The 11,186-nt window shown below is 38.3% G+C and overlaps 1 protein-coding gene across 2 annotated transcripts in view; it reads left to right on the forward strand.

Moving 5' to 3' along the window:
- ETFA (electron transfer flavoprotein subunit alpha) overlaps positions 1–10,795 on the forward strand; it is a 112,419-nt gene extending 101,624 nt beyond the window's left edge. The window contains exons 11-12 of one of the 2 annotated variants that reach the window (XM_077128476.1): positions 1,929–2,009; positions 10,443–10,795. In XM_077128476.1, coding sequence (XP_076984591.1) covers positions 1,929–2,009; positions 10,443–10,481 — 120 coding nt within the window. In that variant the 3' untranslated portion in view covers positions 10,482–10,795. Of the gene's footprint in view, positions 1–1,928; positions 2,010–10,442 lie in introns of those variants that run through there. The other variant, XM_077128477.1, reaches the window with a different exon arrangement.
- The last annotated feature ends 391 nt before the right edge of the window (positions 10,796–11,186 follow it).

An 11,186-nucleotide genomic window follows, 5' to 3' on the forward strand; every position in this document is an offset into this window, starting at 1 on the left:
AATTCTCATTTTATACCAGCAGGGATCAGTTGGGGAGGGAAGGACTAGATAGTATATGTCAAAGAAAACAGGAAACAGTTGAAGTAGGGAGATCAGTGTTGTGGGGTCAGCCCATAAGAATAAGCTTGAGCCAAGACTTTGTCCCTTCACCCAGTCAACAGATACTTTTTAAGCACATGCCACGTACTAAGAAAGGAAATATCCCTTGTTCTTGCTGTTTTATATGGGAGACAGAACAATGTCCAGTTGTGATTTTTATTAAGCTCTAAAATGGGATAATTTAAATGTGATAGTTACACAGGGTGGGATTTTAATTAACTTCATGGTATAGCGGAAAGAATAAGAGACTGAATTGTATCCAATGAGTAAATGTAAATGAAGAAACTTTTTAAACTATTTGCTTATCGAACTATTTGCTTATCTATATGGTTGAATACAATTTGTGGATTAAAAAATTCTGTAAGGAAAAAGAGGAGAGCTTTTAAGGAGATTTAAGGAGATTTTAGGAGAATTTTAGGGTGCAAGCAAGACTTTCATAGCTCTGTACAGTTGTTAATCCAAGAATATTATTTTAGTAATCTGAAAAATTGTAACCACCCCACAACTTTTTTCTTAAATATCTTAGTGGTTCCTTGCCCACAGTTAGTGCTGTTTCTTTAAATAAAATAGCTTTTATATGGTAGAATAGAAAAGCTTCCAGATGATTAAACTGTCACATTTGTCTAGGTGAACTCCATGGGAATCATTAACCATCGTCAATTAAATAGATCTCTACTAGTAGCTATGAAGGTTACACCTTCTCAGAAGAGGAGCCCCTCAATGCAAATCGATGCCCGTTATTCAAAATACTTGTCCTTGTGACTTTGAATTTGAGGCTAATATTTGAAACCATCATTTATTGCCTCTTTCCGTGGCATCCTAATATATATAGCGTGTTTCTCTGGATTGACAGTTATCTGGACTTCACCATGTCCCAGTCTCAGATCTTCTGGGATTTTCTGCCCATCAGGGTCCCTCTAAGGGAATTTCACATTTATCGTGTGGCCTATATTTGAAGTCAGAATATATGAAAACACTTTCCAAATGTGTCCCAACTAGTTTCATGGGATACAGTAACAGGCAGGTAGAAACTTAATTTTACTTCTAGAGAGTTGGCTTATTATAATCTATTTATTGAAATAATGCCATGTTAGAATAAAAACTAATTTTATTTTAATTGCAGTTGTCAGAGACATCTATAGGGAATCCCAAACTATTTTTAATATATAAATACATCTGATGTTAATAAAAGAATAATTATAATCACAGCACCTTATTGTGTGACTATTCTTACCTGTTACTATTCTATCATTATAAACTTTCATATTTAAAAATATTTTTATAGAAGATAAAGTTTTTGTAATTTTTGCAGGAAGTGCAGGAATTTGCTTGTTTTGTTACATACATTTGCTGCATACATAGGATTTACAATTTCTTGTTTTAAAGTTCTTCATTACTAACAGGCTAACCTGGATAGTTAGCTTTAATCTTCTCAGAATAAACACAGGATAATAATTTTAGAATAATAAATGGATTGGAGTATATGGAGGGAGAAATAGTTTGAAGTACAAAAGCTATGAATTAGGGTATGAATTTGTTACTTTTTCATCTCATGTCAAACTTTTTTATCAGCAGTCGAAAAAACTGAAAAAATGTTTAAACCTTTTTATACTTTTTAAAACTCGGCTGGTAGTGGGGGTGGGAGATAATTTTGTTACTTGGCAACCCAAACATTTCTAATAAATTTACAATATTGGCACAGACACATCAAATGAATCTGACTTTGGTAAACATTATAAAAATACTAATTTGTTCTAAGGGGTTAAAATAGAGCCTCAATGTATATGGCGTATTTTCTCAGTAAAGGCCAAATTTTTGTTTTATCATAGACTATTGTGGCTATTAACAAAGACCCAGAAGCTCCAATTTTCCAAGTGGCAGACTATGGAATAGTCGCGGATTTATTTAAGGTAAGATGGCCTGAGAGGAATGGCTGTTGTCTAGATCGTCATCCTAGAACCTCTCACGGTTGATCAGACATGAAGCTATTAGAGCAGAACGTGGGGGGCGGGGTGTGTGTGTGTGTGTATCTATGTCTGTATCTGTGTATGTGTGTATACAACGAATGTATGTGCAAATTTTGACCTACTTACAAATGAGATTGACCTAATACATGCTATTTGTAGAGTATTTTAACTTTCCCCTTATGAATGACTCCAAATTGCCTTTAAAATATCCTCATGGCTCTTAACATCTCATGTTGCTAAATTATACTACACGGTATGAAGTGACTCAGACAGTTACAACCTAGTATTGTATTTGGCGCAAGTCCTTAAAGAAATTCACGTCAAACTCCATTTTCGTATTTGACAAGAATACTGTAGCTTTTCAAGCAGCCTAACTCAACAAGTATGCTTTTCCTGCTGTGTTTGAGAATGGAAGGCCTTCTGAATGTGATGTGTGCAAGGAAGAATGCTTACCTTCCTCTCCTCACACTCGTCACTCTTTGGGTGTTCTGTCTCCCCCATAATCACTCAAGTATTTGTCCTCCCCATGCGAAAAATGCCCTATTTATTTAGTGATGTTGATCATAACCTGGCTGTATATAAAGTTCACAACTCATGCGTGACTTGGCCTGTTCTGGTCCCCTGTGCCTGCATACAAGCTTCTGGGTTACCCTGTGTAGAAACCACTTGTGCAGGGATTGATGCTCTGAAAGTAGCATCCAATTCGGGGAAAAGTGAGGAACCCCACTCGTAGAATCACTGTGAGCTGCTGTGGGCCTCAGTGGAGAGGCTGCAGCCTGAGAACAGAGCGGGTCATCTGCTGGCAGGAGGACTGGTACACCCTTGTGACTTCACTAGCACTTGAATATGGTCCAGATGAATAATGAGCTGCACCACTTCGGGAGCATGTCTTTGTGCTCGGTGATGTATGAAAACTCAGATTACTCGGGAGTGGCCCAGCCTTCATGCAGCGTCTAGGGTAGGGCTGTGGCCCTGGGCCAGCCTAGGGCGTCCTTCCCTTCAGGAGCCCCCACAGAACCGGGATGGTGCTGTCTTGTTACTGTTGCTTTGTAGTGAGTTTGAAATTGAGAAGAGTCAGTTCTCCAACTTGGTTCTTCATTTTCACAATCGTTTTGGCTATTTTGGGTCCATTGCATTTCCAAATGAATTTTAGGATTGGCTAGTCTATTTCTACAAAAAGAGGCAATGGAGGTTTTGATAGATTGTGTTGAATCTGTAGATCGGCTTGGGGAAGAGTTCCATCCTAACTGTATTAAGTCTTCTAGTTCATGTATATGGAATGGCTTTCCATTTATTTAGTTTTCCTTCAATTTCTTTCCATGTTTTTTTTTTTTATTCTTTTCAGTTTAAAAGTCTTATACTACTTCTGTTAAGATTGTCCCAAGCACTTTTTTCTTTTTGATGGTATTATAAATTGAATTGTGTTCTTAATTTCAGTTTTACATTTTTCATTTGTAGTATTTGGATCTTGTATTCTGCAGCCTTGCTGAATTAATTTATTAGTTCTAATGGTTTTTTTTTTTTTATGGGTTTCTTAGGATTTTTCTATGTACAAAATCATGTTATCTATGAGTAGTTTTACTTCTTCCTTTCCAGTATGGGTGCTTTTTATATCTGTTCTTGCCTAATTGCCCTGGCTAGAACCTCCAGTACAATGTTGAATTGTTTCAGTTGTAAGGGGGGGATAAGGGGAATTTATATCCTTACCTTGTTCCTGATCTAATGGGGAAGGCTTTCAGTGTTTCATCATTAAGTACGTTGTAAGCTGTGGATTTTTCATCGATACCATTTTGATGAAGTTCCGTTCTGTTCCTCTTTTGTTGAGTGTTTTACCACCTGTCTTTTCACACCTTTTTCACCCCTCCCCAGCACAGCTACTCATTAGAGTCATTCTAGTCTCTTCATTCTCTCTGGAACCTGCATGTTTATCTCTGACTCCTCATTTTTTGCCCAGAATAATTTTCTTCTCCATGTTGTTGTTAGGAATTTTCCTAGTCCACATGATTTCTCCTTCCTCAGAACTCATGAATGTGGAGCATTGAATGCTGCTCTTATCTACCTCCTACGCTCCAGGATAAGATGAGCACATTTCTGATCAGGTGTTCGTAGGCTCATCTCCCCACTCAGGTGGGGAAGCTCCTTGTGGGCAGGAATCAGGCCTGAACTTCCCTTTCTCCCTTAGTGCTTATGTGGAGGAAGTACTAAGTGAATGAGTGAAGCATAGGTGTATTGTGACTTGTGTCAGTAAATTGTCCTTCTTTAAACTTCACGTTCACTCTCATTTGAGCTTGCTGAGTAGAGTAAGGAACTGAAATACCTAAAATAGAATGGAAACATGACTGAATTTCTCAGCATGCCCAGCTCATCAGACACCTGTGAACCAGAGTTGGCATTTTCTTTTCCCTAAATAAGGCGTTGTTTGGTGTGCTTGGAAAATCTGAGGTTAGTCTAATAAAAGGACATAGTTGATGGAGAAAGAAAGTCCCCATCCTCCTCCCCCACCTTTCTTTTTCTGAGGGTATGGTACGGACATTGTGTAAGGTTTTCAAAAATTGTATGTCCTAAATCAAATTAATGTTTGGATTCCTAGGGAAAGAAATTGGGCTCTATCCTTTTTTCATGAAACACACAGGACCCACATGAGGGTCGTTTAACATGTCATCTGTGTGCCTGGCATGAGCTCGTGGTCTCTCCATCGAGGAAAGCTGGGAGAAGTGGTGCCAGCACTTACTGCTGCCCCTAAGCTAATGCCTGCTGGCTCCATGGTAAACATGGGCCTTTTAATAAGCTGGAGACAAAGTGACATTCGGAAGAAACAACATGTCGACAATTTCCTTAATAAATTTTGTACGAACACATTATTTCCACCTAATGGAAATGTAGCACTCTTAAATAATTGAGAGGCTGTATTCATCAGTGGCGAGTTCAGCTGGGATCTCTGTGAGCTTGGGCAGCCGACAGCCCCTTGAAAGTCTGGGTAACTGATACTGGTTTTCAGGTGAGCTCTGTGTAACATGCCTCTGCAGGCCGCTGCATCGTTCTCTCCTCCTGGCAGCACAAAGCAGCTTCACGCTGGAAGCTCCAGTTGTAGCCATTGAACTGCCAAGACTAGGGGTTAGTGATCCTTTTAAAAATTGGAGCCAACTTGGTCAGTTTCCCCTCTCTGGGGTTTCTTACTGTGTCTGCTGATCAGCTGCTGTACTAGTGCTGAAGGCCTTGATTTTTTTTTTTTTTCAATTCTTGTACCTTTTATTTAATATTCTTTTTTTATTAATTAAAAAAATTAACAACCAACAAACAATAAGATATCATTTCATTCTACATACATAATCAGTAATTCTTAATATCATCACATAGTTGCATATTCATCATTTCTTAGAACATTTGCATTGATTTAGAAAAAAAAATAAAAAGACAACAGAAAAAGAAATAAAACGATAATAGAGAAAAAAAAGTTATACATACCGTACCCCTTATCCCTCGCTTTCATTTACCACTAGCATTTCAAACTAAATTTATTTTAACATTTATTCCCCCTATTATTTATTTTTATTCCATATGTTCTATTCTTTTGTTGATATGGTAGATAAAAGGAGCATCAGACACAAGGTTTTCACATTCACAGAGTCACATTGTGAAAGCTATATCATTGCTCAATCATCATCAAGAAACATGGCTACTGAAACACAGCTCTACATTTTCAGGCAGTTCCCTCCAGCCTCTCCATTACATATTGGATAACAAGGTGATACCTACTTAATGCGTAAGAATAACCTTCAGGATAACCTCTCAACTCTGTTTGGAATCTCTCAGCCATTGACACTTTATTTTGTCTCATTTTGCTCTTCCCCCTTTTGGTCGAGAAGGTTCTCTCAGTCCCTTGATGTTAATTCTCAGCTCATTCTAGAGTTTTTCTCAGTCCCTTGATGCTGAGTCTCAGCTCATTCCAGGATCTCTGTCCCATGTTGCCAGGAAGGTCTACACCCCTGGGAGTCATGTTCCACGCAGAGAGGGGGAGGGTGGTGAGACTGCTCGTCATGTTGGCTGGAGGGAGAGGCCACATCTGAGCAACAAAAGAGGCTCTCTTGGGGGTGACTCTTAGGCCTAAATTTTAAGTAGACTTGACCTACCTTTTGTGGGGTTAAGTTTCATATGAACAAACCCCAAGACTGGGGGCTCAGCCTGTAGCTTTGGTTGTCTACACTGCTTGTAAGAATATCAAGAATTCGACTTGGGGAGGTTGAATTTCTCCCCACTCTTACCATTCCCTGAAGGGGGCTTGCAAATACTTTTCCACTCACTGATCAAATCACTCTGGGATTCATCGGGGCATCACTCTGGACAAACCAACAAAATCTCATGTCCTACCTGAGATTCCAAGTACTTATGACATTCAATCAAACTATCTTTATAAGTTATATTAGGAAATGCTCTAGTCAAAATCTAAATTTTGTAACAAACATTTTTTGCTTTAGTCTCACACATAAGGTGACATTTTAAAATATTAATTACCATCTATTTTCAGTACCCTGCAAAAATGACATTCCTTTATTCTTCCTCATGCAAAAACATTTTTAAAATTTTGTACATTGTACATTTCACTATTGTTATACACTCTAGGCATTCCTTGATTATACCATCTCAGTCTTTAACATCTATCTTTCTTTCTGATTTCATTTATGTCCCCAGCCCTCCTCCCTCTATCATTCTCACATGCAGCTTCATTCAGTGTTTTAACATAATTATATTACAGTTAGGTAATATACAGTTAGGTAGTATTGTGCTATCCATTTCTGAGTTTTTGTATCCAGTCCTGTTGCACAGTCTGTGTCCCTTCAGCTCCAGTTACCCACTATCTTACCCTATTTCTATCTCCTGATGGTCTCTGTTACCAATGACATATTCCAAGTTTATTCACTAATGTCGGTTCATATCAGTGAGACCATACCGTATTTGTCCTTTAGTTTTTGGCTAGTCTCTCTCAGCATAATGTTCTCTAGGTCCATCCATGTTGTTACATACTTCATAAGCTTATTCTGTCTTAGAGCTGCATAATATTCCATCGTATGTATATACCACAGTTTGTTTAGCCACTCATCTGTTGATGGACATTTTGGCTGTTCCCATCTCCTTGCAATTGTAAATAATGCTGCTATAAACATTGGTGTGCAAGTGTCCATTTGTGTCTTTGCCCTTAAGTCCTCTGAGTAGATACCTAGCAGTGGGATTGCTGGGTCATATGGCAATTCTGTATTCAGCTTTTTGAGGAACCGCCAAACTGCCTTCCACAGCGGTTGCTCCTTTTGACATTCCCACCGACAGTGGATAAGTGTGCCTCTTTCTCCACATCCTCTCCAGCACTTGTCATTTTCTGTTTTGTTGATAATGGCCATTCTGGTGGGTATGAGATGATATCTCATTGTGATTTTGATTTGCATTTCTCTAATGGCCAGGGACGTTGAGCATCTGTTCATGTGCCTTTTGGCCATTTGTATTTCCTCTTCTGAGAAGTGTCTGTTTCAAGTCTTTTTCCCATTTTGTAATTGGGTTGGCTGTCTTTTTGTTGTTGAGTTGAACAATCTCTTTATAAATTCTGGATACTAGACCTTTATCTGCTGTGTTGTTTCCAAATATTGTCTCCCATTGTGTAGGCTGTCTTTCTACTTTCTTGATGAAGTTCTTTGATGCACAAAAGTGTTTAATTTTGAGGAGCTCCCATTTATTTCTTTCTTTCTTCTGTGCTCTTGCTTTAGGTTTAAGGTCCATAAAACCGCCTCCAATTGTAAGTTTCATAAGATATCTCCCTACATTTTCCTCTAACTGTTTTATGGTCTTAGACCTAATGTTTAGATCTTTGATCCATTTTGAGTTAACTTTTGTATAGGGTGTGAGATACGGGTCCTCTTTCATTCTTTTGCATATGGATATCCAGTTCTCTAGGCACCATTTATTGAAGAGACTGTTCTGTCCCAGGTGAGTTGGCTTGACTGCCTTATCAAAGATCAAATGTCCATAGATGAGAGGGTCTATATCTGAACACTCTATTCGATTCCATTGGTCGATATATCTATCTTTATGCCAATACCATGCTGTTTTGACCACTGTGGCTTCATAATATGCCTTAAAGTCAGGCAGTGCGAGACCTCCAGCTTCGTTTTTTTTTCCTCAAGATACTTTTAGCAATTCGGGGCCCCCTTGAAGGCCTTGATTTGATGAAGGACGGTGTGATGAATGTTAGGTGTGCAGCTCGTTCTCATGCGTGTCGGGTGACAGTAGCACGTGCCGAGGCAGCAACCAGAATGTTTGGACTGAACGAGTGAGTGAACAAGAGCACAAATGCCAGAGGCGTTGACGGGAGCCACGTGTATGCTGGAGACCCTTGTGGACTTTGAAGGAGAGGCAGGAAGGGAGGCGAGGAAGGATGCAGAAAGGTAAAAAATATACGTGCTACTGTTAGATAAGAAAAATTAGACTTCTGTTTTGCTGTGATACATTCCTGAGGTTTGTGATTTGTCACAAAAGCCTGCTAGGCACATAAAACGACAAATATTGTATGATTCCATTTATATGAAATATCTGGAATGAGCAAATTCAAAGAGACAGATAATAGATTAGAGGTTACCAGGGGCGAAGGGGAGGGGAAATAGGGAATTATTGCTTAGTGGGTGTGGAGTTTATGTTATGAGGTGGTGTAAAAGTTTTGGTAATGGATGGTGTTGATAGTAGTACAGCATTGTAGATGTAATTAATGCCACTGAATTGTACACTTAAAATGGTTAAAGTGGCAGATTTTATGATCCATATGTCAAAAAATAGCACCAATTAAAAAGGTTAAGCTGACTCAGTGGGAGAAAATATTTTGGAAATCACGTATCTAATAAGGGTTTGGTATTCAGAATATATAAAGAAATCCTACAATTCAACAATAAAAAGACAACCTAATTAAAAAATGGGTAAAAGACATGAATAGACGTTTTCCAAAGAAGAACTACAACTGGCTAAAAGCACATGAAAAGATACACTCATCTCCACTAGCTATTAGGAAATGCAAGTCAAAACCACAGTGAGATATCATTTCACACCTATTAGAACGGCCAATATTTAAAAAGCAGAAAATTACAAGTGTTAGAGAGGATGTGGAGAAATAAGAATAGTCATTCACTGCTGGTAGGAGTCTAGGAATAGTGCAGCCATTGGGGAAGACAGTTTGGCGTTTCCTAATAGAGTTGCCCTATAATCTGGCAATCCCCTATTCGGTATATACCCAGAAGAACTGAAAGCAGGGATGTGAATGGAAATTTGCACACCAATGTTCATAGTTGCATTTGCCAAAATAAGGAACCAATCCAGGTGTCCATCAACTGATGAATGGATAAATAAAATGTGATGTATACATACGATGGAATAGTATTCATCAGTAAGAAGGAATGACGTCCTGAAGCATGTGGCAACAGGGATGAGTCTTGAGGACATCATGTTGAGTGAAGTAAGTCAGAGACAAAAGGACAAGTATTGTATGATCTCATTAATATGAACTAATTATACGATATAAACTCATGGGCATAGAATCTACAAAATAGGTTACCAGGAGATAGAATGAGTCTAGAGAATGCGAACTGGTGGCTTAAGATGTGCAGAATTTTTAGCTAGGTTGAATTTAAATGAGTAGAAATGGATAGAGGTGCTGGTAGCACGTTATTGTAAGTATAATTTAAAGTGCTGAATTGTGTATGAATGTGGTTGATAGGGCCGATTTAGAAGTCATGTATGTCAATAGAAAGAAAACCAGAGGTTAAGATACGAGCCTGTATAACTCAGTAAATCATGTGGTGGATGATGACTGTGATTCACAGTATAAATATAAAAAAATGTCTTCCATGAACTAGAACAAATGTAGAAAACTATTACAAAGAGTTAAAAATAGACGGGTATATGGGAAAAACACTCTTACTGAAAACTATGGACTATAGTTAACAGTACTATCTTAATTTTCTTTCATTAAAAGTAACTCATGTACCATGTAACTCATGTAGGAGTAAATGAGAGGGGTACGGGTGTTTTGAGTTTTCTCTTTTTTGCTTCCTGGAGTAATGAGATAGAAAAGAAAAAGGGAAAAAAAAAAGCATTAAAAGGAAAAAGCCTCGTAGACCATAAGTAGAATTCTCGGCCCTGCCAGCCCTGTGTCCAGGGTGGTTGCTCCTTCAGAAGATTTGCAGTTTCCCCATAGAGGGAGGAGACACTGGGAGGGGCTCCTGGTGGGGAGACAGGATGCTGTTGGGACTTGCGTTGTTTCTTTTGGCCTCCGTTAAAGGGGCTGTGACAGTGATCGCAGTGAAGGCTAAAGTTCCTTACTTTTTAATTTAATTTTATTTTCAGGTAGTTCCTGAAATGACTGAACTATTGAAGAAGAAATGAATGATGATCTTGTCCTAAGAAGAAAGCGCATGTTCAAGTATTCAGCTGAAACTACAGAGAGCCATGGGTAGCATTCATGATCATTGGAAAGCTTGAGAGCTAAATTTTATAATTTGAGGGAAAATTCTATGAGATGTCAGAGTGCTTTTTTAATGGGTCTATTATTTTTTTTCTTTCTAATTATGTGTGTCTAAACAATTATTTTTTGAAATTTTCTAATTCTGTAAAATTATCTATAATAAAGCCTTTCCATAGACTTAAAACTACTACCAGAAATATGCCTTGCTCCTTAATAAAAGAGAAAATTGAAGAGAGGGAGTAAGAATGCGTCCATTATTCTTTCTTTGCCTGTCTTGTTCGTGGAGAGCTCTATGTTTTAGGCAACATTGTAAACATGAATGTCTTCACCAGCCTAATCAACCTAATCTGATTGTTGAAAGGCACATCTCAGAGAAGAATGGAACTAGATGGGCAGACGCAGAGTTAAAAAAAACATGGCCACAAAGCATGATATTATCCTGAAGATGCTCCAGTTTTCATAAAACCATAGCTAATGTGACCAAAGCAGCAAACCTGAGCTTGTGGGATTTATTTACTTGGCTTAAATTTAATTTTCCATTTCATTTTAAGATTTTGTCACTTTATAGAAATTTGTGTGTAAAAAAGAGGGGAATGGGGAAGCAGTGTGGCTGCTTTGAACAATAT

This window comes from Tamandua tetradactyla, chromosome 14 (genome assembly GCF_023851605.1).
Source record: "Tamandua tetradactyla isolate mTamTet1 chromosome 14, mTamTet1.pri, whole genome shotgun sequence".
In the NCBI taxonomy this organism is placed as follows: domain Eukaryota; kingdom Metazoa; phylum Chordata; class Mammalia; order Pilosa; family Myrmecophagidae; genus Tamandua; species Tamandua tetradactyla.